Genomic DNA, 26,387 nt, shown 5'->3' with positions numbered 1-26,387 from the left:
AAATTAAGCCGTACCAATGCTCCGCCGATCCACGGTTCAATTTGCCGGGAAAATTCGAAACGCACGGAAGTCGAGCGACATCCAATAGTGTATACCGGCAGCACACGTAACCACTTCCCGCTGCTCGCATTATTATTTATCCCGCGTATCCGAACAATCGGCAAGATCGTCATCATCGGAACTGGATGAAAATAATAATTTATGCCTAATAAATAAATTACAATGATTTAATGTATTTATTGCAAATCGTGCTTTCGCTGGGGGCTCATGCAGCGGTTCCGCATGGTCGCATGGTCGAAGGGTGTTGGGGGAGGCGCCTTCCCGTCAGCTGCGCTCTGCAGAGTTTTCCTTCGAGCATTTCCGTTGATCACTGGGTTACCTTTCATCACACCACTTTCGCTTCCGTCCCTGGTTGTGGTATAATTGGAGACGCAGGCAGGTGTTAAATTGCTGCCGTACGATTGGGTGAACAGCAGAGTTGAAATGAGATTTACGTGACCAACCTGATTATATTTCGTTGCAACACAAACAGTTAGAATTTCAACAAGATACATTCATACATTGTAGAATGCTTAGAATAAAGTATATTTAAAGTCAATTTCGTTCAAAAGAATTGTTCGTTTACTTATTGTGCTCAAATATGATAATTTCAGCTGTCAAGTTTCTATAAGACCATTTCAAAATTCATAAGTATTATCAATGAAAAATTCAAAACTATTGCTTGATTTACATGTTAAAAATTGGCAACCTTGCCATTTCGGGCTAATAACCTGGAAAATTCGTGTTGGCATACTATTTACCATTTTTTTCTGAACGGATTTCTCCATATTTTTCCATTTTTCCGAAATTGCGACTTTGAGCTCTTCAATCGTGGTGTACCGGTTCCCCTCAGTGTCGCCCTGAAATACTTTTTTCTTGTAGAATCAACTGACGATTATTGTTTAATGATTCATTCTTGTCCTCTCAGAAAAATACATGCTCGAGATAAGCGCAGTTATCATCCTTAGTGGAGAAAGTTTTGCTACTGGTTAGCGAAACCAAATCACATACAAAATCCCAGAACGACATTTACTTTCCTGGTGACTAAATAAACGAAATAAACGCTTCTGTTAATCTCAACCTCTAAAAGAGTAGCACTACTTTATTATGATCAAGATTAGCGCAAATGCAATCCTAGTTGAAGGGAGTTTTGCAACTGGCACGCGAACCCAAATAAATTTATAACTTATTATAACTTATTGAACAACTTGGTATTCCCAAATAATTTTTTGGTGCTCAGCCCCAACACCTGCTTTACCATAGCGTCAGTTCAATGCATTGGTACAATGTCAAAGGCATCAACGAAGTCTTTATGATGACGGAAAACAAACAATGTCAACTGCTTGGAAAAAGGCTGAATATTTGCTCCAGCAGAGATTCATTTCTAATGCCCTAGCACAAATATTTCCCTTCCGCTATCTCCCCTTCTTGACGCCACGTTCGGGTCGACATGTTCACCCGCTACAGGGCAATAGGTTAAAACGTACGCACGTACACACACACACACACACACACACACACACACACACACACTGTGTAGGGCCGTGGAGTTGCCGGCCTAGAATAGCACTTCGGGTCTTGGTCCCTGTCCCTGTCGTATGAGGCGACTAATCGGGTGACAACGCGAGTAAGGGCGCGGTAAAGCCTATTGGAGATTGCACGGGGGAAATACCGTGTACAGGAGCCACGAAAGGAGTGCCAAGCACATCAGGATTGACGCCAGTAAGATCCTGATTACGACATACTGGTTACGACATAGATAACGGACACGATACGGAAACGATTTCAACACGACGCTAAAGGCTGACAGTCGTACTATCCTGTTCCCTGAGTAAGGAAGGGTGACACCGTCCTGAAATGGCGTTTGGGCTAATAGTGCGGTTGCCCCCGTCCCGGTAATAACTTGGCAAGTCTTCGGGTACGTTCGATGCTCGTCTAGGCCCAGGCACTAGGTACTAGGCGTCAGATGTCACATTCCTGATTTGCGCTGATCTGGCTCTGAACACGGTCCCCATGAAGGACCGTGTCAACCCCTGCATGGCCTCACTGCTTGCATAGATAACCATGGGATCACTGGTAGCGACTATGTACAACGAGCGGAGATAGCGGCCCGAAGTTGGGACCCAGAAAAATATGAATAGTTGCAATAACACACCAACAAACGATGGAGAGGAGAATGTGTTCGCGAGAAGCGGACGAATGCTGAGGTCACCTGTCACTCGAGTAGCCACAACGAGTACAAGCAACACAAAACTACAAGAAGTGTTTGCTGCCCAAGCATTCCAAGGAGATCTTGGCTCCGTACAGAGCCAGTTGTTTACGCTGACCTCAAGCGCATCCCAAGAAGGGCAACTTGGGACGTTAGGAAAAAGGTCAACGAACTTTACGAGTTCGTAAAGGACAAAAACAATGTCCACTTAAAAATAAAACATCTGGTGACGAGCATCAGATCGGTCGTCATGGTTGCTGAACGCGAGCATAAGGAGCTGCTGCCTGCACTTCATGTCGGGAATATTGTGGAGGAGATGTGTCGCGACGAGATGATCTGGAATGCCGTGAGCAGTGCAATCACACAAATCATGTCGGAGCTGCAGCGAAGGTGGAGGGCTGACCAAAGTGCTGACAACGTCCGACGGTGAAAGGTGAACAACGGCGACGGCTGTTGCAAGAGATGGTACCTCACGAGAGTAGCTGTGACGGGGTGCGCGTTGTGTTGGAGGGCACCACCTAATCGGCTCTCCGCTGGGAAGAGAAATCCTGCGAGGGTGACTGTGACGGGGCGCGCGTCAAGTTGGAGGGCGCTTCCTAATCGGTGCACGTCTTGACAGGTAAACGGATGCCGATTTAATAACTACGACGGAGTGAGTGTCAAGGAGGGCGTCTTCAAACTGGTGTATACCCCACGAGAGCTGCTGTGATGGAGTGCGCGTCATGTTGGAGGGCACTACCTAATCGGCGCTCCGATGGGAAGAGAAATCCTGCGAGGGTGACTGTGACGGGGCGCGCGTCAAGTTGGAGGGCGCTTCCTAATCGGTGCACGTCTCGACAGGTAAACGGATACTGCCGCGGAGAACAGCAAAAGGCCTGCCTGACAACGCCTGATCGTGGCCTGGATGGAGGAACACCGCGAACATTTCGAAGGAACGAGCATCAAGTATGAAGCCACGATCAAAATGGTGAATACCCCACGAGAGTAGCTGTGACGGAGTGCACGTCAGGTTGGAGGGCACTGCCTAATCGGCGCTCCGTTGGGAAGAGAAATCCTGCGAGGGTGACTGTGACGGGGCGCGCGTCAAGTTGGAGGGCGCTTCCTAATCGGTTCACGTCTCGACAGGTGAGAAACCCCGCAGGGTGGCTGTGACGGGTTGCGCGTCAAGTTGGAGGGCAATTCCTAATCGGTTCACGTCTCGACGGGTAAATTCAAAATGCCTGCGAAGAGGACATCAGCGCAGTGGAATTAATAACGAATGGAAAGAAAAAAATATTGAGAAAAAGGGAAGGACAACGCTAGTTTGCGTTGAAAACTCGAGAAGTGCATGAGCACAGCCGCCCCCTGAAGTAGTCGCCTAGATGTGGTCCCAGGGGGAATAAGGCAACGAGTAGAGGGCTTGGTTTTTGTGGGTGCGATCCCCACTCGACGTCTGGGTTGACCCTTCCCAGGTAAGGCTGGTAGAGCGTTCCTCACCTCTTTAAAAAAAAAAAAAAAAAAAAAAAAACACACACTGTGTGACTTACGCATCACTCCTGCGGAAAGTGAGAGACGATCCGGAGTTGAAAGAACTGGGAGAGAATGTGGTGAAAACCAGGCGCACCCAGAAAGGAGAGATGCTCTTCGAGCTCAAGAGGGATCCGGCGGTCAAAAGTTCAGCCTTCAAGGAACTGGTTGCGAAGTCGCTCGGTGAGGAGGCGAAGGTGAGGGCTCTATCCCAGGAATCAGTGGTCGAATGCAGAAATCTCGACGAAATCACGACAGACGAGGAGTTAAGGCGCGAGTTAATAGAACAGTGTAAGCTGGACAATACACCAATGACGATCCGTATGAGGAAGGCGTATGGTGGCACGCAGACGGCGTCGATACGGCTCTCAACAGTCGCAGCCAATAAGATGGTAGAAACGACCAAAATAAAAGTTGGCTGGTCGGTTTGCTCGCTGAAGATGGTGCCCCGGGTGGCCAAGCGGATGGAGAGATGCTTCCAGTGCATGGGCTTTGGACATCAGGCAAGAAGCTGCACAGGCCCCGACAGGTCTGAACTGTGCAGGAGATGCGGTGAGAAAGGGCATGTTGCGAGAGACTGCACGAAGCAACCGAAATGCTTGCTCTGCAAACCAGAGAACGGCAGCGACCATGCGACAGGAAGCTTCAAGTGTCCCTCGTATAAGAAGGCGTTAGCAGAATCGCAGTAACGGAGATAATTCAGATCAATCTGAACCATTGCAACACAGCTCAGCAACTGTTGTGGCAGTCGACAACAGAGACAAAATGCGACGTTGCAATCATAGCGGAGCCGTACCGAGTACCCCGTGATAATGGCAGCTGGGCGACGGATAGCTTAGGGATTGCTGCAATACAGGTGATGGGCAGATATCCTATCCAGGAAGTGGTTGGAGGTTCACATGAAGGTTTCGTAATCGCCAAAATTAATGGAATCTTCATGTGTAGTTGCTACGCACCCCCGAGATGGACAACTGAGCAATTCCACCAGATGCTAGACGCAATGACCGAGGAACTAATTGGTAGAACACCGATCGTCATTGGAGGCGACTTCAACGCGTGGGCGGTGGAGTGGGGAAGTAGATGCACCAACATCAGAGGGTACAGTCTACTGGAAGCTCTAGTAAAGCTGGAAGTAACGTTACTAAACGAAGGTACCACTAGCACTTTCCGGAAAGATGGGCGCGAATCCATCATCGACGTTACTTTTTGCAGTCCGTCGCTGTTGGCGAGTACGGAGTGGAAAGTGTGCGAGTCGTATACGCACAGTGATCACCAGGCGATCCGGTACAGAATCAGTCAACGAAACCACGTGCTAGTTCGGAGGACAACAAGCGGTGAGCGGAAGTGGAAGACGAATGCTTTCGACAATGACCTTTTCGTCGAAGCACTTCGTCTAGCTGGCGGAGCTTCAGATTGGAACGCAGAAAAGTTGACAGATCTACTGGTGAGAGCATGCGACACTACCATGCCGAGGAAAGTTGTACCAAAAAATGGAAGACGCCCAGCTTACTGGTGGAACGACTCTCTTCGAAACCTTCGCGCTAGCTGTCTTCAAGCCAGAAGACGCGTTCAGAGAGCACGAAATAGCGCTGATAGAAAGGAACGAAATACGGTGTACCGAGCAGCTAGAGCCGCCTTGAAACGGGGAATTACACTGAGCAAAGCGAACTGTTTCAAGGAGCTGTGCCGAGATGCAGATGCCAACCCATGGGGCAACGCGTATCGAGTCGTGATGGCGAAGATCAGAGGACCTGTGACGCCCGTCGAATCGTGTCCCGAGAAGCTGAAGGTCATTGTGGAGGGTTTATTTCCGATGCATGATCCTACGATATGGCCACCGACACCGTACGCCGAAATAGCTACCGAACGTTCTCAAGTTTCCAGTGAAGAACTGGTAGCAGTGGCGAAGAGACTGCAGGTAAACAAAGCGCCCGGCCCCGACGGAATCCCCAACGCGGCCTTGAAAACGGCGATTCAGGCGTTCCCGGACATTTTCAGGATAGTGCTACAGAAATGCTTGGATGATGGTCACTTTCCTAAGAAATGGAAGATCCAAAAGTTAGTGTTGCTGCCAAAACCAGGAAAGCCCCCGGGGGTACCAACATCCTATAGGCCTATATGCCTGCTGGATACTCTTGGGAAACTCTTGGAAAGGATTATCCTCAACAGACTGACGAAATGTACGGAGAGTGACCATGGTCTGTCAAAGATGCAGTTTGGATTCCGGAAAGGTAGGTCCACCGTTGATGCTATCCGGACAGTGGTTGAAAAGGCAGAGAAGGCGTCACAGCAAAAGCGGAGGGGCGACCGACATTGTGCTATAGTAACGATCGACGTGAGGAATGCTTTCAACAGCGCTAGCTGGGAAGCCATTGCCGAGTCCCTACACCGTATGAAGGTTCCTGGGTACCTGTGCAGAATTCTAGGAAGCTACTTCCAGAACCGCGTCCTAGTCTACGAGACGAGCACGGGGCAGACAACGTTGAATATAACGGCCGGAGTACCACAAGGCTCTATCCTGGGCCCAATGCTCTGGAACGTAATGTATAACGGAGTACTGAATCTGAAGCTTCCCAAAGGCGTGGAGATCGTGGGCTTCGCGGATGATATCGCTCTCACAGTGGCAGGCGAGACACTCGAAGAGGTGAAGATGCTTGCAATCGAGTCCATCGTCTCAGTAGAGAACTGGATGCAAGCAGCGAAACTGCAGATTGCTCATAATAAAACGGAAGTATTGTTGGTGAGTAACTGCAAAGCCGTGCAGCGAGCGGAAATCACAGTCGGGGAACACGTGATAACTTCTAAGCGTAGGTTGAAATACTTGGGAGTTATGATCGACGACCGGCTGAATTTCAACAACCACGTCGACTACGTCTGCGAGAAAGCAGAGAAGTCCATTAGCGCGATAGCGAGAATAATGCCGAATAACGCAGGACCTTGCAGTAGCAAAAGGCGTCTCCTGGCTGCTGTATCCTCGTCCATACTGCGGTACGGAGCACCAGCCTGGTCGGCGGCTCACGAAACCCACCGGAATCGTAGAAAACTGGACCGTACGTTTCGGCTCATGGCGATGAGAGTTGCGAGCGCGTATAGGACGATCTCGTTGGAGGCAGTCTGCGTTATCGCCGGCATGATCCCTATTGGCATCACTCTGGCGGAAGACAGAGAGTGCTACAGACGAAAGGAAATCAGGGGTATCCGGAAAACAGCGAGAGTAGAATCACTCTTGAAGTGGCAGCAGGAATGGGACACGGCGGAGAAAGGCAGGTGGACGTATGGGCTCATACCGGTACTATCGACCTGGCTGAACAGGAAGCACGGGGAGGTGAATTTTCATCTGACACAGTTCCTGTCTGGACATGGCTGCTTCAGGCAATATTTGCACCGGTTCGGGCACGCAACGTCGCCACTCTGTCCGGAGTGTGAAGATGTGGAGGAAACACCAGAACACGTGGTATTTGTGTGTCCCAGGTTCACCGCAAGACGCGAGGGGCTGCCTGCCCTTCATGCCGGGAACATAGTAGAGAAAATGTGTCGCGACGAGGGCACCTGGAACGCTGTGAACAGTGTAATCATACACATCATGTCCGAGCTACAGCGGAAGTGGAGGGCCGACCAGCGTAGTAATAACCCCTGACCATAGAAGAGGAACAAATGCGAGGGCTGTTGCAAAGTGTAGTACCCCACGAGAGTCGTTGTGACGGAGTGCGCGTTATGTTGGAGGGCACTGCCTAATCGGCGCTCCGTTGGGAGAGAAATCCTGCGAGGGTGGCTGTGACGGGGCGCGCGTCAAGTTGGAGGGCGCTTCCTAATCGGTTCACGTCTCGACAGGTGAGAAACCCCGCGAGGGTGACTGTGACGGGTTGCGCGTCAAGCTGGAGGGCAATTCCTAATCGGTACACGTCTCGACGGATAAGCGGAATCTGGAGAGCAGGGTCAAGAAAATGCTGGCAATGCCTGTTGGTGGATTGAGAGAGGAACATTGCGAGGGTCGTTTCGGCGGAGCGAGAGCCTAGGAGAGCATCATCAAATCGGTGGGTACCCCCACGAGAGTTGCTGTGACGGAGTGCGCGTTATGTTGGAGGGCACTGCCTAATCGGCGCTCCGTTGGGAATAGAAATCCTGCGAGGGTGGCTGTGACGGGGCGCGCGTCAAGATGGAGGGCGCTTCCTAATCGGTTCACGTCTCGACAGGTGAGAAACCCCGCGAGGGTGACTGTGACGGGTTGCGCGTCAAGCTGGAGGGCAATTCCTAATCGGTACACGTCTCGACGGATAAGCGGAATCTGGAGAGCAGGGTCAAGAAAATGCTGGCAATGCCTGTTGGTGGATTGAGAGAGGAACATTGCGAGGGTCGTTTCGGCGGAGCGAGAGCCTAGGAGAGCATCATCAAATCGGTGGGTACCCCCACGAGAGTTGCTGTGACGGAGTGCGCGTTATGTTGGAGGGCACTGCCTAATCGGCGCTCCGTTGGGAAGAGAAATCCTGCGAGGGTGGCTGTGACGGGGCGCGCGTCAAGATGGAGGGCGCTTCCTAATCGGTTCACGTCTCGACAGGTGAGAAACCCCGCGAGGGTGACTGTGACGGGTTGCGCGTCAAGTTGGAGGGCAATTCCTAATCGGTACACGTCTCGACGGGTAAAAGGAAGCCTGTGCTGCGGATGTGCGTGGCGGAGTACAACGGAAACGTAAATGAGATGTATAGAGAAAAAGGGAAGTATCAACGCTAGTTAGCGTTGAAAACTCGTGAAGTGCATGAGCACAGCCGCCCCCTGAAGTAGTCGCCTAGATGTGGTCCCGGGGGGAAGGAGGCTACGAGTAGAGGGCTTGGTTTTTGTGGGTGCGATCCCCACTCGACGTCTGGGTTATCCCTTCCCAGATAAGGCTGGAAGAGCGTTCCTCACCTCTATAAAAAAAAAAAAAAAAAAAAAAAGCACACACACACACACACAGAAATATCCATATATCGAGGGCTTGAAGCAATTAAATATGCACACACTTATCTCCGTTTTGCGCTCTTCTTAACAGAGGCCCTTTTTGTTAATATCGCCGATCCAGATTAGCTTAGCTGTCATCCTTTGTGGAGAGAGTTTTGCTACCGTCATGCGAAACCAAATCACAGACAAAATTCCAGAAACGTTTATTTTCTTGGTGAGCTGACGATAACCTAGTTTGATGATTCCCCACACAATTCTCGCCTAACTTTTGAAAAGGTCCAATGTAACATTTTCGTCAACTCGAGAAAAACGAAGTTGAAGACCCGAACATCATTCCGCGTATTGTCTTAAAAGTTATCGATCTTTATCGCTCCTTTCACCACTAGCGATCAAGAATAACTCTCCAAAACCAATCATAGCTGTTGTTCCGTAATTTGAGTTTAAAGTTGAAGCCAATGAGCGAAAAATGTTACATTGGTCGTTTTGACTGTCTGCGTTTGCACATTGGACATATTACGTTGTACGATAAGAATTTGAAACTAACTACTAAACAACAATCCAAAAATCAGCATTTCGTTCTAAAGACAGATTATTATTGTTATCACCCGTTGAATTGAACTGAAATCGATAACAACTACTGTAAGAAACAAAAACTTAAAACGACCGAAGTACGACTTCGTGTTGTTTTGACTGCTTTGTTTCGTTTCGGGCATCGGAGGAAAGTGGCGTCCGAAGTAACAGCCGGGTGCTTAAAATCCGAATCTGTACATTGGTTATTTTTTGTATCGGCGATAAAAATATGAAGAAAATAGATACGTGAACGATTTTTTTTTGTAATGCATTCAATGATTGAAGAATAATAGCGTGCATCCATTAACTCGATTTGTTTACATTTGTTACATAGGACCTTTTCAAAAGTTACGCGAGAATTGTGTAGCTCAGAAAGTTTGATAGAATTATTGCAGTGCTAGAGACATCAGCGTGTCAGTAATTTGGTCGCGTCCACAGCTCAATCCGAAACTGAGACACGTAAGACTTTAAACTTCTTTAATTCATTCGTCTCTAACCTTCAAAAAGGCCCTTGGAAAATTTTACTTTTTCCTCGTATTACTCCTCCACTCCTCACCGTCCAGGTCGCCCAGCAACGATGTTGTTCAGTCGGTGTCCTCACGAAGAATGAAAGTTTGCCTCACCTTCTTCTTCTTTGTTTTTAAGAGGCTTTAATCTTTGCAGTTCATTCGCCTCTACGTTTGCCTCAGAGAGATCCACTGTTTATACTCTAGGCAAATATTCCCCTTCGTTCTTCTTCTTTTCCTTTGTTCACGAAACTTTAAGTCTTACGATTTCCCCTTCGTTGCTCGTCCACAAGTTGCTCGTTATTGACAGCTCTGTTCGGGAAAGCACACAAATGGACAGAACAAATGTATGGGAAAATGGAAACGTTTACAGTTTTCATGAATTTTAACCATTTATACACCATGGAATTGTAATGTATAGCATATCAAACAAATCTTAGGGAATTTCCAATTCATTTGGTATGTAAATCGCCAAAATCCGTCCGCGACAAAAATAGTTATTAACGTTAACTTTATTTCATAAAAACGTGTTTTCTGATTTGGCACCCTTAATGAAAGACGTAGTTCTACGTCAATAAGTTTTTGGTCCTTAATCCATTGCTTAGTTTCCTTGCTGGTATGAATAGTAGCATTGTTTTGCTGGAGTGTGAATTTTTTGTGACGATATCCACGCAAAAACGGTAGGAGAGAGGATTCCAGAAAATGTATGTAATCCTTGAGTGATGTGAAAGCTATCTTGAGCTTTCCGGTTGCACAGAATCCCACCCAAACCATGCACGAGCCTCCACCAATATTCTTGGTTGAAAAATATTGTTCCTCCTTCCGTAAATCACGCCAGTAGGGTAACACGGGGTGATTTGGACCATCCCTTCATCTCAAAAATTACGGCTCAACTTGAATTTTTTATAATGTCATTTCCTTCTATTGTTGAACCGTATGTACCTAAAGTAAAAAAAAACTTTGGTAAAACTTCACAAGTAGAAGGAAACGGTAGCATAAACACAGCAAGCACTTTGATCGTCAAAAAATGTGAGTTTTCCGATCGTGGTTTTAAGGTTTTTCCCGCTATTTAAACAAACTTTTCGTGTATTGTGCAGTAAAGTTCTGTTCGCCTACAGAAGAGGAACAATTTGATGTAGCGAAACTGTAAGTTTGATAACAACAAATGAAATTAATTGCATTTTAATTTTTGCGTGTTGTGTGGGGTAACAGGGACACGTTTCTGTGGGGTGAATTGGTCCTACAGGTTTGAGACTTTTTTTGGTCTAATTGATTCCAGATGCGGTTGAATTACAAAAATAGGATGTACAGACAACGTTAGAAGAAGGAGGAGCCTGAAAAAGCAACGCAGGCCATCAAGAACGGATTTTCTTTGACCAAGCATCGAAAGTGTTTGAAAATGCTCGACCAACAGTGAAAAGATTCATGCAGAATTCGAGATGGTGTCAATCCAACTTTTCTGGTCTGGAATCTGGACAAGACACCTGGTATCGATCCCGAAATATTGTTACTGATTGTAACATTATCCCAAAATACTTTACATAAACATAAGTATGTTTTTTTCGATGAAACACACACTGGACCAAATCACCCCACAGATGGTCCAAATCACCCCGCATCAAATTTTAATGTCCAAAAATCATCTCTTTTATTTTATGATATATTTGGTAGATTGAAGCTTTATATAATGATTAAACATTATTTATTGAGAGAAAACAAGTGTAGCTTAGTATACAATGTGACATTTTTTATTTAGACCGTATTGGTTTGGAAATATTAGGCGATTTGCTTATGTGGTCCAAATTCCCCCCTTTTCCCCTACCCGTTGAAACCATCAGGACCATCCAAATTTAACTTTTTTTCATCACTGAAGATAATCTAGGAAAGTTAAAAGTAATAAAATAATTGAAGAACTTTTCGTTGTGGTATATAGCAAAATGTGTTCTTTTGAAATCGTTCCTTGTCATGACAAACCACATTCATCGTCGACAACGCCAAGTAATCGGACGTAAGTGCTCTCTATCCCGTTACCGTAATCGAGTACCACGAATATCGAGTACCGTTAGTTTTTTTCCCCTCCCTGGGTTTTTTTCGCCGCGCATCTATCTCACCGTGGATAAAGTGAATAAACATCAGTGAGAGAAGAAAAGTTAGCCTCATAGGCAGGCAAAGTGGCTGGCTTTCGATTTTCGTCGAACCAGCGCCATTACGGGCATCGATGGTCAATCGCACACTAATTGGTATTGGTGTGACCCGCCGTTCGTTAGTGTGAAGAAGCGTTCCAGACTACTCCTTGGTAGTGTGTGATACACTATCTCGTTTGTGCCGAGCACACAGCACGCGATCGGGTGATCGCTGAGTACAGCAGCACCGGTGTGTGCAATTAGGTATTTTAAGAAATAAATATATTTTAAGATTTGATAGAAGTAAGATTTCAATAAAATATAGTAGTGGTATTTCATGTAATTGCCGACTATGGCAAATAGAGAGGGATCTCCTAGTATGGAGATCTCTTACAATGAAAATATTGAGACTCCCTCGGTTGCCCAGAAAGGGGCCGGAAAGTCGTTAAAACGCGTAACAGAAGATGTATCTTCTGAAGAAGATTCAACCAACACTAAAAAGCCCCCCTCCAAGAAATCCGCAAATCTCTCCTCTCAATCGCTTTACCCTCCTGTTTCCACTCAACCTTCGACGTCGCATTCCTCATCTGTTGTCTCCGATCCCCCTCAACCATCCACTTCCTCTCCCCCTTCTAACGACACCGTTCCCACGCAAACCTCGTCCTCGTCCTCCCCTTCTGTTGTGTCCTCTCCCCGAGTCAAGGTTTATCCAGAAGATGCACCTGGAACTGGTCCCTGGGTTGTTTTCTTCCGGCCCAAACCAAACGGAAAAGCGCTGAATGTTATTCAGATCACGAAAGATCTGACAAGATACTCCTCCGTGATCGAAGTTTTGAAAGTTAGACCGAACAAACTGCGTGTTATCGTGGGTGATCGGAAACATGCAAACGATATTGTGATCGACCAGAGGTTCAGCCTGGAGTATCGTGTCTACGTGCCGTCCCATGACGTAGAAATCTCGGGGGTGGTAACTGAAACGGGTCTGACGTGTAAAATGATACAAGAAGGATTTGGAAAATTTAAAAGATTCCCTTTGGTAAGTGTTAAAATCTTGGACTGCCGCCAACTAGGGAAAGTCTCCCAAGAAGGGGGAGAGACTAAAATCACGCCGTCCGACTCGCAAAAATGTGACCACTCCCAAATTTCAAGAACAAGTTCCCCCGGTGATACCCCCTGTTAGTTTGCCTAAAAAATCGAGTGCAGCGGACAAGCAAAATCAGGTTCCTCCTGGCTTCCGTGGGCATAGTTCACCCTCGAACGACCCAGCACTCGAGGGGATATCAAAAACCCCATCTGTCCCTGTTTTTCCGTCCAGCTCAACTTCCCAATCGGGATTTATAAAGTTGACTGACCTTGTGGATCAAATCCTCACGTGTTTTAATGTCTCCGACTCCATCAGAACCATTGTCATCTCAATGCTTCCAGTATTAAAGACAATTTTGCAACAATTGATGCAAACATGGCCCCTCCTTGCAATGATTATCTCTCTCGATGTCTAATTCAAATAGAGAGGTCGGAGATATCACTGTTTTACAGTGGAATTGTCGTAGTCTTATCCCTAAATTGGATACATTCAAATTTCTAATTCATAAGTTCAATTGTGATGTTTTTGCTCTGTCCGAAACCTGGCTTTCTTCGCGAGATGATCTCTCTTTCCACGATTTTAATATTATACGCTTAGACCGTGATGACAGATACGGAGGGGTGCTACTGGAGATCAATAAGTGCCACTCATTTTTTCGAATTGACCTTCCACCTATTGGAGGGATCGAAGCTGTTGCTTGTCATGCAAACATCAGAGGCAGAGACCTCTGTATTGTCAGCTTGTATTGGCCTCCGAGAGCTGCGGTGAGCCGCAAACAACTTGATGACATGTGCTCACTTCTTCCTGAGCCACGATTGATCTTGGGAGTTTTGAACTCTCACGGAACTGGCTGGGGGGAACAGTACGACGACAATCGTTCATTGTTGATATATGACCTTTGTAACAGCTTCAATATGACCGTTTTGAACACTGGGGAAACAACACGTGTACCTAAACCTCCTGCTAACCCAAGTGCTCTTGACCTCTCGCTTTGCTCGTATTCACTATCGTTGGAATGCAAGTAGAATGTAATCCAGGACCCCAACGGTAGTGATCACTTGCCAATCAAAATTTCTATCACCATTGGGTCGAATTTTTCTGAATCTATAAACATGGCATATGACCTCACAAGACACATTGACTGGAAAAAAATATACGGACGCGATTGCTCTAGCCATCTATTCCAGAGATGGTTTACCTCCATTGGAGGAGTATAACTTCCTTTCTCGTTTGATCTATGACAGCGCGGTTCGCGCTCAAACGAAACCCATCCCAGGTTCCACTATTCGTCGAAGGCCTCCCAATCCATGGTGGGATAGCCAATGTTCCAAGCTTTTTGTAGAAAAATCGAATGCATTTAAAGCTTTTCGGAAACGTGGAACCCCTGAAAATTTTCAAACGTATTTATCCCTTGAGAACCAGTTCAAAAATTTGATCAAAGGGAAAAAACGTGCTTATTGGCGAAATTTCGTGGGAGGTTTGTCACGAGAAACGTCAATGAAAAAATTATGGAAAGTGGCTCGAAACATGAGAAATCGCTCTTCAACGAATGAAAGCGAAGAATATTCACATCGATGGATTTTTAATTTTGCACGGAAGGTTTGTCCTGATTCCGCTCCTGTGCAAAAAATAGTTCGAGATATATCACAAGATAGGTGCGATTTTGATTCCGAGTTTTCGATGGTAGAATTCTCTCTTGCTCTCCTTTCTTGTAACAATTCTGCTCCGGGATCGGATCGAATTAAGTTCAACTTGCTGAAAAACCTCCCTGGTGTGGCGAAACATCGCTTGTTGAATTTATTCAAGCGGTTTCTGGAACATAATATTGTTCCGGATGATTGGAGACAAGTACGAGTTATAGCTATTCAAAAACCCGGAAAACCCGCGTCCGACTTCAATTCGTACCGCCCAATAGCAATGCTGTCTTGTATACGGAAATTGTTGGAGAAAATGATATTGTTTCGCCTTGATCGATGGGTTGAAACGAATGGCCTACTCTCAGATACACAATATGGGTTCCGCAGGGGCAAGGGGACGAATGATTGTCTTGCGTTGCTTTCTTCAGAAATTCAAATGGCTAACGCCGAAAAAAAAACAAATGGCTTCAGTTTTCTTGGACATAAAGGGGGCCTTTGATTCTGTTTCAATAGAGGTTTTGTCAGACAAATTACACTCTCGGGGTCTGCCGCCTCTATTGAATAATATGTTATATAACTTGCTTTGTGAGAAACATTTGAACTTTTCTCACGGAGATTCGGCAGTAAGTCGGTTCTCTTACATGGGCCTCCCCCAGGGCTCATGTTTAAGCCCCCTTTTGTACAACTTCTACGTAAGCGACATTGACAATTGCCTTACACAAAATTGCAGCCTGAGACAACTTGCAGATGATGGAGTGGTGTCTGTCGTAGGATCAAACGAATCCGACCTGCAAGAATCCTTACAAGATACATTGAACAATTTTTCAACCTGGGCCATTGGGCTAGGGATCGAATTCTCCACGGAGAAAACAGAGATGGTGTTTTTTTCTAGGAAGCATAAACCAGCAAAACCAAAGCTTCAACTTTTGGGTAAACCGATCACTCATGCTATGTCATTCAAGTATCTTGGGGTCTGGTTCGACTCCAAATGCACTTGAGGGGCCCATATTAGGTATCTGAGTAAAAAATGCCAACAAAGAATAAATTTTCTCCGTACAATTACCGGCACTTGGTGGGCAGCCCATCCCGAAGATCTTATAATGTTGCATCGAACAACTATTCTCGCAGTGATGGAGTATGGCAGTTTCTGTTTTCAATAGGCTGCCAAAATACATCTCATTAAACTCGAGCGAATTCAGTATCTTTGTCTCCGTATTGCGTTGGGATGTATGCCCTCAACGCATACCATGAGCCTCGAGGTTTTGGCAGGCGTACTCCTACTAAAAGATCGCTTCAATTTATTATCTCTTCGGTTCCTCATCCGGTGTAAGGTTATGAACCCATTGGTGATCGGGAATTTTGAGCAGCTGATCGAGCTAAATTTTCGCTCCGGATTCATGAGTTCATATCATGAATTCATCTCCATACAGGTTGATCCTTCTTCGTATATTCCCAACCGTGTTTGTTTTCCTGACTACATCAATTCCTCTGTGCATTTTGATCTGTTCATGAAGGAGAAAATCCATGATATTCCAGATTATCTTCTATCGGGGATCGTTCCTACGATCTTCAATGCAAAGTATGGGCGTAACAATTGTGATAATATGTACTTTACTGATGGGTCCACTATAAACGAGTCCACAGGATTTGGAGTGTTCAACGAACTTTTAGCACCTCCCACAGTCTTCAGAATCCTTGCTCAGTGTATATTGCTGAATTGGCAGCAATACACTGGGCGCTGGACAGCGTCGCCTCACGACCTGTTGAACACTATTACATTGTAACGGATAGTCCTAGCTCTGTCGAAGCTATCCGTTCAGTGAGGCCGGAAAAGCACTCGCCGTACTTCCTTGAGAGAATACGAGACATTTTGAGTGCTTTATCCAGACGCTGTTATGTCATTACCTTTGTCTGGGTCCCTTCACATTGCTCAATTCCGGGTAACGAGAGGGCTGACTCATTAGCAAAGGTTGGTGCAATTGAAGGCGACATTTATCAGCGTCAAATCGCCTTCAATGAATTTTATTCTTTAGTTCGTAAAAATACCATCGCAAACTGGCAACGTAAATGGAACGAAGATGAATTGGGCCGGTGGTTTCACTCGATTATCCCTAAGGTTAGCCTCAAACCATGGTTCAAAAGTCTGGACTTGAGTCGGGACTTTATTCGCACCTTCTCCCGACTCATGTCCAATCACTGTTCGTTAGACGCGCCACTCTTTCGTTTCGATCTGGCCGGCAGCAATATCTGCGTTTGTGGCCGAGGTTACCACGACATCGAACACGTTGTTTGGTCGTGTGAGGTGTATCTTGTTGCCAGATCGAATTTAGAGAACTCCCTTCGGGCTAGAGGAAGGCAGCCCAATGTGCCGGTGAGAGATGTGTTGGCTCGGTTAGACCTTGATTACATGTCCCAAATATATGTTTTCCTTAAAGCTATCGATGTTCGTGTGTGATTATCCTTATATCCTTATACCCTGCTTTTCTTCCTTTACGAGTAATTGGTCCCCTTGCTTTAATCAGGAGAACAAGTTGAAATGTAAATTCACAATAGATATACGAATAGATTTAAGAATTAGGTGTGTGTGATTATCAACATTGTAATAATTTCCTTATATCCCATCCTTTTCCTGAAAAATTATGTCACCCTTCTAAACTCGAGTCCACCGCGAGTAATCGGTTTCCCACATTACTAACCATAGATTTTAGAAAATTGTTTGTATATATATAGTTTTAAAAACATATTTAAGAATTCGGCTCCTTTAAACTTCTGTAACTGAGCCTGTAAAAATAAACGAATTAAAAAAAAAAATTACAAACCATGTCCCACTGTTGATTCTTGTGAGCTTTGGCAAAACTCAGACGTCTTTCGATGTGAGATGGTGTAAGATTAAGAGCTTTAACCTTTTGAGCCCTCTATATGTAAGGACTTTTTACCAAAATTTGACGAATTGTCTTCCGTGAAACATTTCAATTCAAAAATTGCTTTATTTGCATAAGCGATTTTGAAGTATTCGAAACTGTTCTAACTATTTCCCGATTATCCCGGTCAGAGAGCTTCGATTTACGTGGAGCTCTCTTCTTTTTACCGTATCCTTGAGGATTCATCAAACATTTGAGAACTACTTGATGAGATCGGCAACTTCTCTAATTCCAACATTTTCTTGGTGAAATGAATCGATTTGTCCTTTTTATCTGTCCGTGAGCACCTTTACTTCCGGCATTTTCTAGATTTATTAATAAAACTAACTAAAAACATCGAAGTGCCCCCGTGACCGAGTGGTTAGCGTCACACATTATGATGCCGGGGGTTCGGGATCGATTCCCGTTCTGGTCGGGGGAATTTTTCGTCAAAGAAATTTTCTCTGACTTGCACTGTGGTCACGCGTATTCTAGAGCTTGTCCCTCAGAAATAGTATTCTAATGTCTACTATGTTTGGATTCTAGACCAACATCATGGAAGTTTGACTTTTGTCAGCAATTGTGATTACGTTTTTCACAATTAGGGTGCTGAAAACTTCAGTCGTCTAAAACTAAGACGCAAGCGGAAAACTTTTCGTCTCAATTTAAGTCATACGGAGTCAATTAAATTTATTTTTCAAGTTCATTTTACATAAAAAAACTTTCTGCCTTTTTTCCCATACACTGTCAAATATTTATCCGTCAAAGGAACAAAAGATTGTGTGACTCTGACTTTGTTCGTTTTCGTTTTTGGTCGACGTAAAATTGTAAAATTGAATTGAAATTAAGTTTAGAATACTTCAAAAATACTAAAATTTCAGTTTCTGTTAAAACGTCGTGCCCTTATGATTTTGAACGCTAGCACTGATTTAGGAAAAAAATTGTAAGGGGTTGTATCTAGGACACGACCGCATTTTCGACGTAGAGCTACGCAATTATATTATGCAATCCACTTGTATACCACTTCGAATATTATTTTGAAATGTATCGAAATTTTTGTAATAGATTATGTTCTTCGTTACAAGTAAATTTGATGGACGTCCTTATACGTTTGATACGATGCATAGGACTACCAAAATATGTGAACGGAAGAATTGTCAAACGATCATTATATTTTACATTTCCCTCTGAAATTATGGCACATCTCATGTTTACGTAGTTCTCGAACCGCGAAAGTTCATTCACCTCTAGTATCTGAATGACGATTTTCCCAGACTTCACAGTTTGAAAGTACGTTTAAGGGAAACATATTCCGGTCTGCACAACGACAAGCGAGTGCAAAAGTACTCAACACCAATAAATACCCCCACTTGCATGTATTTACAAAGCGGATTCCCCCAGGTACATTAATTTTGAAGCCAGTGTTAGGGAAACCGTAAATCAGGCCAACCAAAACTTGATAGATAGAGCGTTTAGATAACGCTTGACATTTTACAGTTATTCAATTGTTCATCTCATGAAAAATAACATTTTATTAATTGTGATAGACGCGTAGAAATATTTCCTAGTGTAATATGCAGCAAAGCAAAAAATAAAAATGAACATTTTTCTCTAAAATATTTTTACGTAAGCAGGATTCGTCTTACCAATGGCATTCCTTTTCGCTTAGCCCGAGTAATAAGTTTTCCGATTCCACATAGGGCTTGACAAATTTTCATACTTTGACAATTTTTCTTATTATCTATGTTAGTAATATGTAACCGATTACTCGCGGTTGGCTCGAGGTTAGTATTACAAGTGTTTTCGTAATTGGGATGTTGCTGTCTCCAATGCTCTGTACGTGTGCCCGACACGGGATACTTCCTATTGGGATGCAGCTGACCCTTAATCAGCAACGCCCCCCTAGTCTGTACCTCATATCTAGCGTGGTGCGTCTTTCTCGACTCGAGGAATCCAGGATAGAATGGTCACTAGCCGGCGCAATCATGAGTTCGTGTAGAGTTGTCATGAGCGGTACAACCTTTGGCTCTTGTTGAATGATCAGTGGACTGCACAACCTTTGGCCCGTGTGTCTGTAAAGAGTGTGTGTATGTATTGCCGCGACAAAGTAAAAGTTTATCGATCGGATAGGAGGGATATGAAACGGGGACACAACGAAGGAAACATCATTAAACGTTGACATCGGCGTTTCTGAGGAACAGGTATAGATGAAGCAGAAGATCAGGATCACGGCTACCTAAGATATCCCGGACGGGGATCTCCGATTGTCTGCGTTGTGCTCTCAGTGCTCTAGAGAGCTGAGAGCGAGCAGTATGGAACCGGATACACGACCAGACAACATGATCGATGTCGTGGTAGCCATCGCCACAATCACAAAGATTGTTTGCTGCAAGCCCAATGCGATAGAGATGCGCGTTTAGGTTGTAGTGATTGGACATAAGCCGACATATCACGCGAATGATATCACGACCTACATTCAATCCCTTAAACCAAGCTTTCGTCGAAACCTTAGGGATAATCGTGTGTAACCAGCGACCGAACTCATCTTCACTCGGCGGAATAGAATCTGAGCGTAGATGATCTGGGATTCCATGGATTTTTTGTCGCATGGACAGATAAAAAATGACAGAGGAATTGCAAAAGTATGGGAAGCAAACTTGGTTGGAGATGCCTGGTGAAGGGTGCACGTCGTGGGTAAAGTACTCATGGTATAAAGACATAAAACTTGACTGAGGAGTCAGTTGTAGTAGATTTTCGAAGTTATCAATCACCAATGGATTCATGATCTTGCAACGGATGAGAAATCTGTAGGATAATTCTGTGAACCGAAGAGTAAGCGGGGGTACTCCTGCCAAAACTTCGAGACTCATCGTATGTGTCGAATGCAAACTCCCCATGGCCCCATGGCCATACGCAAGCAACGATATTGTATTCTCTCCAGCTTGAGAATATGAATCCTGGCAGCTGATCGGAAGCAAAAACTGCCATATTCTAATACTGACAATATCGTTGTTTTGTACAACTGAATAAGGTCTCCTGGATGGGCACCCTACCATGTTCCGGTAATTGTTTGGAGAAAATTGATTCTTTGCTGGCATTTCTGTTTCAAATACGCAATGTGTATTCCCCAGGTACATTTAGAGTCAAAATATACTCCAAGGTATTTGAAAAACATCGAGTGCTTGATCGTTTTGCCGGATAGGTGAAGCTGGAATTGGGCGGGTTCGTGCTTCCTAGAAAAAACGACCATTTCGGTTTTCTCCGTAGAGAATTCGATACCCAGCTTGAGGGCCCACGTGAACAGATTGTTCAGGGTATTTTGCAACGACTTTTGCAGAACGACGGGATTAGTACCCGTGATGGAAATAACTCCATCGTCTGCAAGTTGTCTCAGCGTGCAGTCTCTAGTTAGACAATCATCTATATCATTGACGTAAAAACTGTACAAGAGGGGGCTTAGGCAGGAGCCTTGTGGTAGGCCCATAAAACTGTATCGAGAAGATTTCAAGCTGCCATGATTGAAAAACATGTGCTTTTCTGACAGTAAATTGTACAGGAAATTATTCAGAATTGGTGAAAGTCCACGATTATGAAGTTTCTCTGAGAGAATTTCCATGGAAACTGAATCAAATGCCCCTTTGATATCGAGGAAAACGGAAGCCATTTGTTCTTTGCGAGCAAATGCGATTTGGATTTCAGAAGATAGCAGCGCGAGACAATCGTTCGTCCCTTTACCTCGGCGGAAGCCAAACTGCGTACTTGACAGCAAATTGTTCGCTTCAACCCACTTGTCCAAACGAAGTAGAATCATTTTCTCTAACAATTTATGAATACAGGATAACATTGCAATCGGCCTATACGAGTTGTGATCGCAAGCCGGCTTGTTGGGTTTTCGTATGGCTATCACTCTCACTTGCCTCCAGTCATGTGGGACAATATTCAGTTCCAGAAACTTGTTGAACAAGTTCAGCAAACGCTGTTTCGCCAAGTCGGGAAGATTCTTTAACAAGTTGAATTTAATCTTGTCCGACCCAGGAGCTGAATTGTTACATGAGAGGAGGGCAATTGAGAATTCTACCATCGAAAAATTCTCATAGTCGCATTGGAGCGGAATGTCGCGTACGACGCTTTGTGCATGAACGGAATCGGGACAAACCTTTCTTGCAAATTTGAAAATCCAACGGTCAGAGTATTCCTCACTTTCATTTGTATGGTTCCAGCCACGCATTCTCCTAGCCGTATTCCAAAGAGTGCTCATAGCGGTCTCCCTTGACAAACCATTGACGAACTTTCGCCAATATCCACGCTTTTTTGCTTTAATCAGACCTTTTAGTTTGGCTTCTAGAGCTTGGTACTTTCGAAACCATTCCACTGATCCAGTTTTCCTGAATTTTTTGAAAGCGGATGATTTTTCAAGGTAGACCTTTGAACACTCCTTGTCCCACCAAAGTGATGGAGGACGACGTCGGAAAGTGGTAGCAGGAACACGTTTCTTTTGAGCTTGAAGTGCGCTTTCGTAAATCAAACTCGATATAAAGTTATACTCTTCGAGTGGAGGAAGTTCATGCATTGAAACAAGTGCTTCAGATATTATTTCTGCAAATTTTCTCCAGTCAATATTTTTCGTGAGGTCATAAGCAATATCGACTGACTCACGAGAACCTGATTCATTGGCGATCGATAAAATTATTGGCAGGTGGTCACTACCGTGGGGATCTTGGATTACCTTCCACGTGCAATCCAGGGATAACGAAGAAGAGCAAAGTGATATGTCTAGCATACTTGCCCGTGCAGGAGGGTTGGCTATTCTAGTTGCTTCCCCAGTATTCAAAACTGTCAATTTGAAGTTGTCGCACAGATCATAAATCAAAGTGGCACGGTTGTCATCGTAGAGTGAACCCCATGCTGTTCCATGGGAGTTGAGGTCACCTAAAATTAGCCGCGGCTCCGGCAGTGCCTCGATGATATCAAAAAACTGATGGCGGCCAACCATAGTTCTTGGAGGAATATATATCGAGGCAATGCAGAGGTCTTTGCCATTGATTTGTGTCTGGCAAGCGACAACTTCAATGCCTGTCATCGATGGGAGAGTGACTCTATAGAAGGAGTGACATTTTTTGATCCCCAGTAGTACGCCACCAAACGAGTCATTTCGATCGAGGCGAATAATGTTGAAATCGTGGAAATTCAGCTCGTCGGCTGAAGAAAGCCATGTTTCACAGAGGGAAAATACATCACAGTTAGAACTATGAATTAAAAATTTAAATTGATCTAGTTTAGGGATGATGCTTCTGCAATTCCACTGTATTAATTACGAAAAATTACATGATAGTTCAATATGCTTTTAAGCTTTCTACTTTGGTACCCATTTGATTGAAAACATAAAAAAAAATCATCGAATAAAATGCTTTTCAAATCAAGCGAGTAAGAATCAAACTTCGGACACCTTTATAAAAAAATTAAATCTCGGACAGATTGAATGCAAATTCCGGACACTTTATTTTGTATCTTTTTCAATGAAAATTACATTACACTTGATTATCTTTTATAGTCAACTGCGAAATACTTTCCTAGCAATCACAGTAACCTGATAACGATGATGAAAACTGATGAAACAAGAGAGAAATTTAAATATTGATGAAGGGGTAAATTCTACGTGCTCACGCTAAGCAAACGTCAAACACAGACGATAATGAGTGGATTTTGAATTTTGGATGGTGTTTTTCCTACTATGTAATTATTGAAATGTAATTCTCAAATGAAGTGATAGTGAAACCAAGGGATTACTCTAAAGGAGCTATTGTGATATTAATTTTATAGTTATATCATCAGTGCATTAGGCATTTCAAGATATTAGAACAAAGTGTCCGAAATATGATTCAGATCGGTAGTTCCAAAACTGAGGATGCACTCGCACCCTCGGCCGTCGAAAACGAATTTTCATCATCGTAGAAATATGTGTTTGGATGCAAAACAATGTTGGCTACGTCATGTTGACTATGGAAAGCTACTGTCATTGCGCGTATTTTCAAGTATTTGTCAAAAAGTTGAAGCGTAAACAACATAGTTTATTGCAACTTCTAATATGTCGAATTTCTTACCAGCGAGAGTGTTTTTACGGGGAGTGTTACTTCATTACTTCAATATGAAGGAAAAAGATGCGGAAAGTCATCACATTTTGGTGGAAGTTTATGGTAACCATGCTCCAACTGAGCGAATGTGTCAGACGTGGTTTGCACTGTTTAAAAGTGGTAATTTTGACTTGGAAGACGAAGAACGTTCCGAACCGCCAAAAAAGTTTGAAGATGAAGAATTGGAGGCTTTACCCGATCAAGATCCGTCACAAACGCAATAATAACTTGAAGATACACTTGGCTCAGCAAACCATATCAGATCGTTTGAAAGCAATTGGAATGATCTGAAAGATAGGACATTGGGTGCCGTATGAATTGAAGCCACGAGACGTCGAATGCCGTTTCTTCACGTGCGAACAACTGCTCCAACGGCATAAAAAAAAGGTTTTTTTTTGCATCGAACCGTTACTGGCAATGAAACGTGGCACCAATACGACAATCCTAAACGTCGGGCAACGTATGGGTACCCCGGCCATGCATCGACGGCCGCGCGGTATATTCACGACCAGAAGGTTATGCTTTCTATTTGGTGGGAACAGCTGGGTGTGGTGTACTATGAGCTGCTAAAACCGAATGAAACCATTACTGGGAACCTCTACCGATGATAATTGATGAGTTTGAGCCGTGCACTGAAGGAAAAACGGCTACAATACGAGCAAAGACACGATAAAGTTATTTTGCAGCACGACAATGCTCGGCCAGTCAAAATATACTTGGAAACGCTGAAATGGGATGTCCTAACCCACCCGCCGTATTCTCCAGACATTGCTCCGTCCGATTACTACCTTTTTCGATCGATGCAACATGGCCTGGTTGACCAGGACTTCTCCAATTTTGATGAAGTCGAAAATTGGATTAGCTGACAAACCGGTCGATTTTTTTCCGCAAAGGGATCCGTGAATTGTCAGAAAGATGGGAAAAAGTTGAGACTATCGTTGGGCAATACTTCGAACATTAAATATGTAACCATCTTTGCAGAATAAAGCATTAATTTTTGAAAAAAACGAATATACTTACCGGTACTACTATTACAAAAACTGAAAAATTAAGGATGCTTGTTTTTTACAGAATTTGCCAACGCAAACATTTCATCATTGGTTTTGATTGTCACTTTTTTGCATATGCTTAATATTATAAATTATAGGCTGTATAGATACTCGTGTTGTTAAAATGATGTTAAAATGATGCCTATACTTCAAAGAATGTCTATGTTTTCATTATTCAATTATTTATAACATAAAAGTTTAGTAAATTTACATTTTAAAATGAAGTGTTCGGAATTTGAGACTGTTCGGAATATGAGACAAAACGGTATCTGTTGCGGCGCATTTAAACCGCTCCTTACCTAACATTGTCGAAACACATTCGTTGGATCGTAGTGCGATTAAAGATTATGCCACTCCAATGAAATTTAATCTTATAATGAAAATAACAAGCGATGTATATTGAAATATTTTTACGAAAAATTACATGAACATAGAGTACGAAATGTCGTGTCCAGGTATCGTTTCAATAAAAATCGAGCAAAAAACTTCTAATTACGAATGGAAAAGTTTCCTTCATTTTCATAATGGTCAACGATTTTTCTAGCACCCCGTAAGTGGCCAAATGTTCATGTTTATGCAAAATCCGAATAATAGCATTCCGTATCATGGGAGCGAAAAGCGTTACACCTTTGAGGACTCGTTCCGATGGCGAAAAAATCTTGCCATAAACCCGGTAATCCATCGAGCATTTGAATAATTCGTTCCACCGGAACTAAATTTTTCCCTCCAACGCTTCGGCCCAGCTGGCGATAAGCAAAGTTAAGAGAAAAGCTCGGACGGGCAGAATTAAACTCTCCCGAAAGCAGAAATAAATTGTATATTTTCCCCATTTATTACATCTGCCCCAACGCATTTCTTTTCACATTTTTCCACTCATTCCCCAGTCGCGCCAAACGGCGAAAATCCATCCCCCCGGGCGCTCCTCCACCTCGTCCGCATCCACAATTCCGTCAATTCCAAAAGACCGTCTGCACACGCACACACCGCCATTCTAGCGCACACAATCCGTCATCCGTTTTATCCCCCGATTAGGCGCGTTTCCCATGTTTAACGTTTACGCTGAGACTGTGTTTCTCATTACACTCAACTTTGCATAAATTTCCGTCAGGCGCTTCCTTCCGTTTTTCGCAGCAATACCAGAAGCAGAAGGCGAACGCGTCAACGGCAGCGACGCAGCCATAGTTTGCACCGGAAATGGTGCTCTTGCCCCTGTCTTCCTAGAAGCAGAACAAACCCATCACCACCTCTACCGACCCTCCCCTTTGGTGGCACCGTTCTCGTTTCGGTTCGCCAGCTAACGAACCGCACACACGGGGGAAAACGTCAGCGGCTCGGACGGGCTTCGTGAAGGAACTTCCGCCAATCCGCCAAGCATTCGCACACAATATTAGTTGAAATGAAGGCAGAAGGAACGCCATTCAGGGTTGGATTTCTTTTTTGCAACGGCCGAATCATCGCAACGGGAACGGGAACTCCGAACTGCGGGCGCGAACAGCGGAAATGAGAGGAAAAAATGAATAATGATTAACTTGAATGGCTCTATAGAGGAATTAATTTAACATACATTTTCAGCAAAATGGTATTAACTCCGCTTCATTCATTTCCGTTCTTTGCTTGCTCTTATTTATGTAATTTTTATGCTATTCTTGGAACTTGATTTGTACGATGAGGCGAAAAGTTGGGGAAAATCACGGTAAG

At 44.3% G+C, this 26,387-nt stretch overlaps 1 protein-coding gene across 1 annotated transcript in view; it reads right to left on the bottom strand.

The window, feature by feature from the left end:
- Positions 1-236: 236 nt before the first annotated feature.
- The window catches only part of LOC129766078 (uncharacterized), a 28,944-nt gene continuing 2,793 nt past the window's right edge, over positions 237-26,387 (bottom strand). The window contains exon 2 of the mRNA XM_055766532.1: positions 237-503. Within this exon, the coding sequence (XP_055622507.1) occupies positions 237-503 (267 nt within the window). The remainder of the gene's footprint in view (positions 504-26,387) is intronic.

The sequence above is a fragment of the Toxorhynchites rutilus genome, chromosome 2 (assembly GCF_029784135.1).
Source record: "Toxorhynchites rutilus septentrionalis strain SRP chromosome 2, ASM2978413v1, whole genome shotgun sequence".
Classification (NCBI taxonomy): domain Eukaryota; kingdom Metazoa; phylum Arthropoda; class Insecta; order Diptera; family Culicidae; genus Toxorhynchites; species Toxorhynchites rutilus.
Note: the sequence above shows the minus strand (reverse complement) of the source record. Positions and strands in the feature narration are given on the sequence as shown.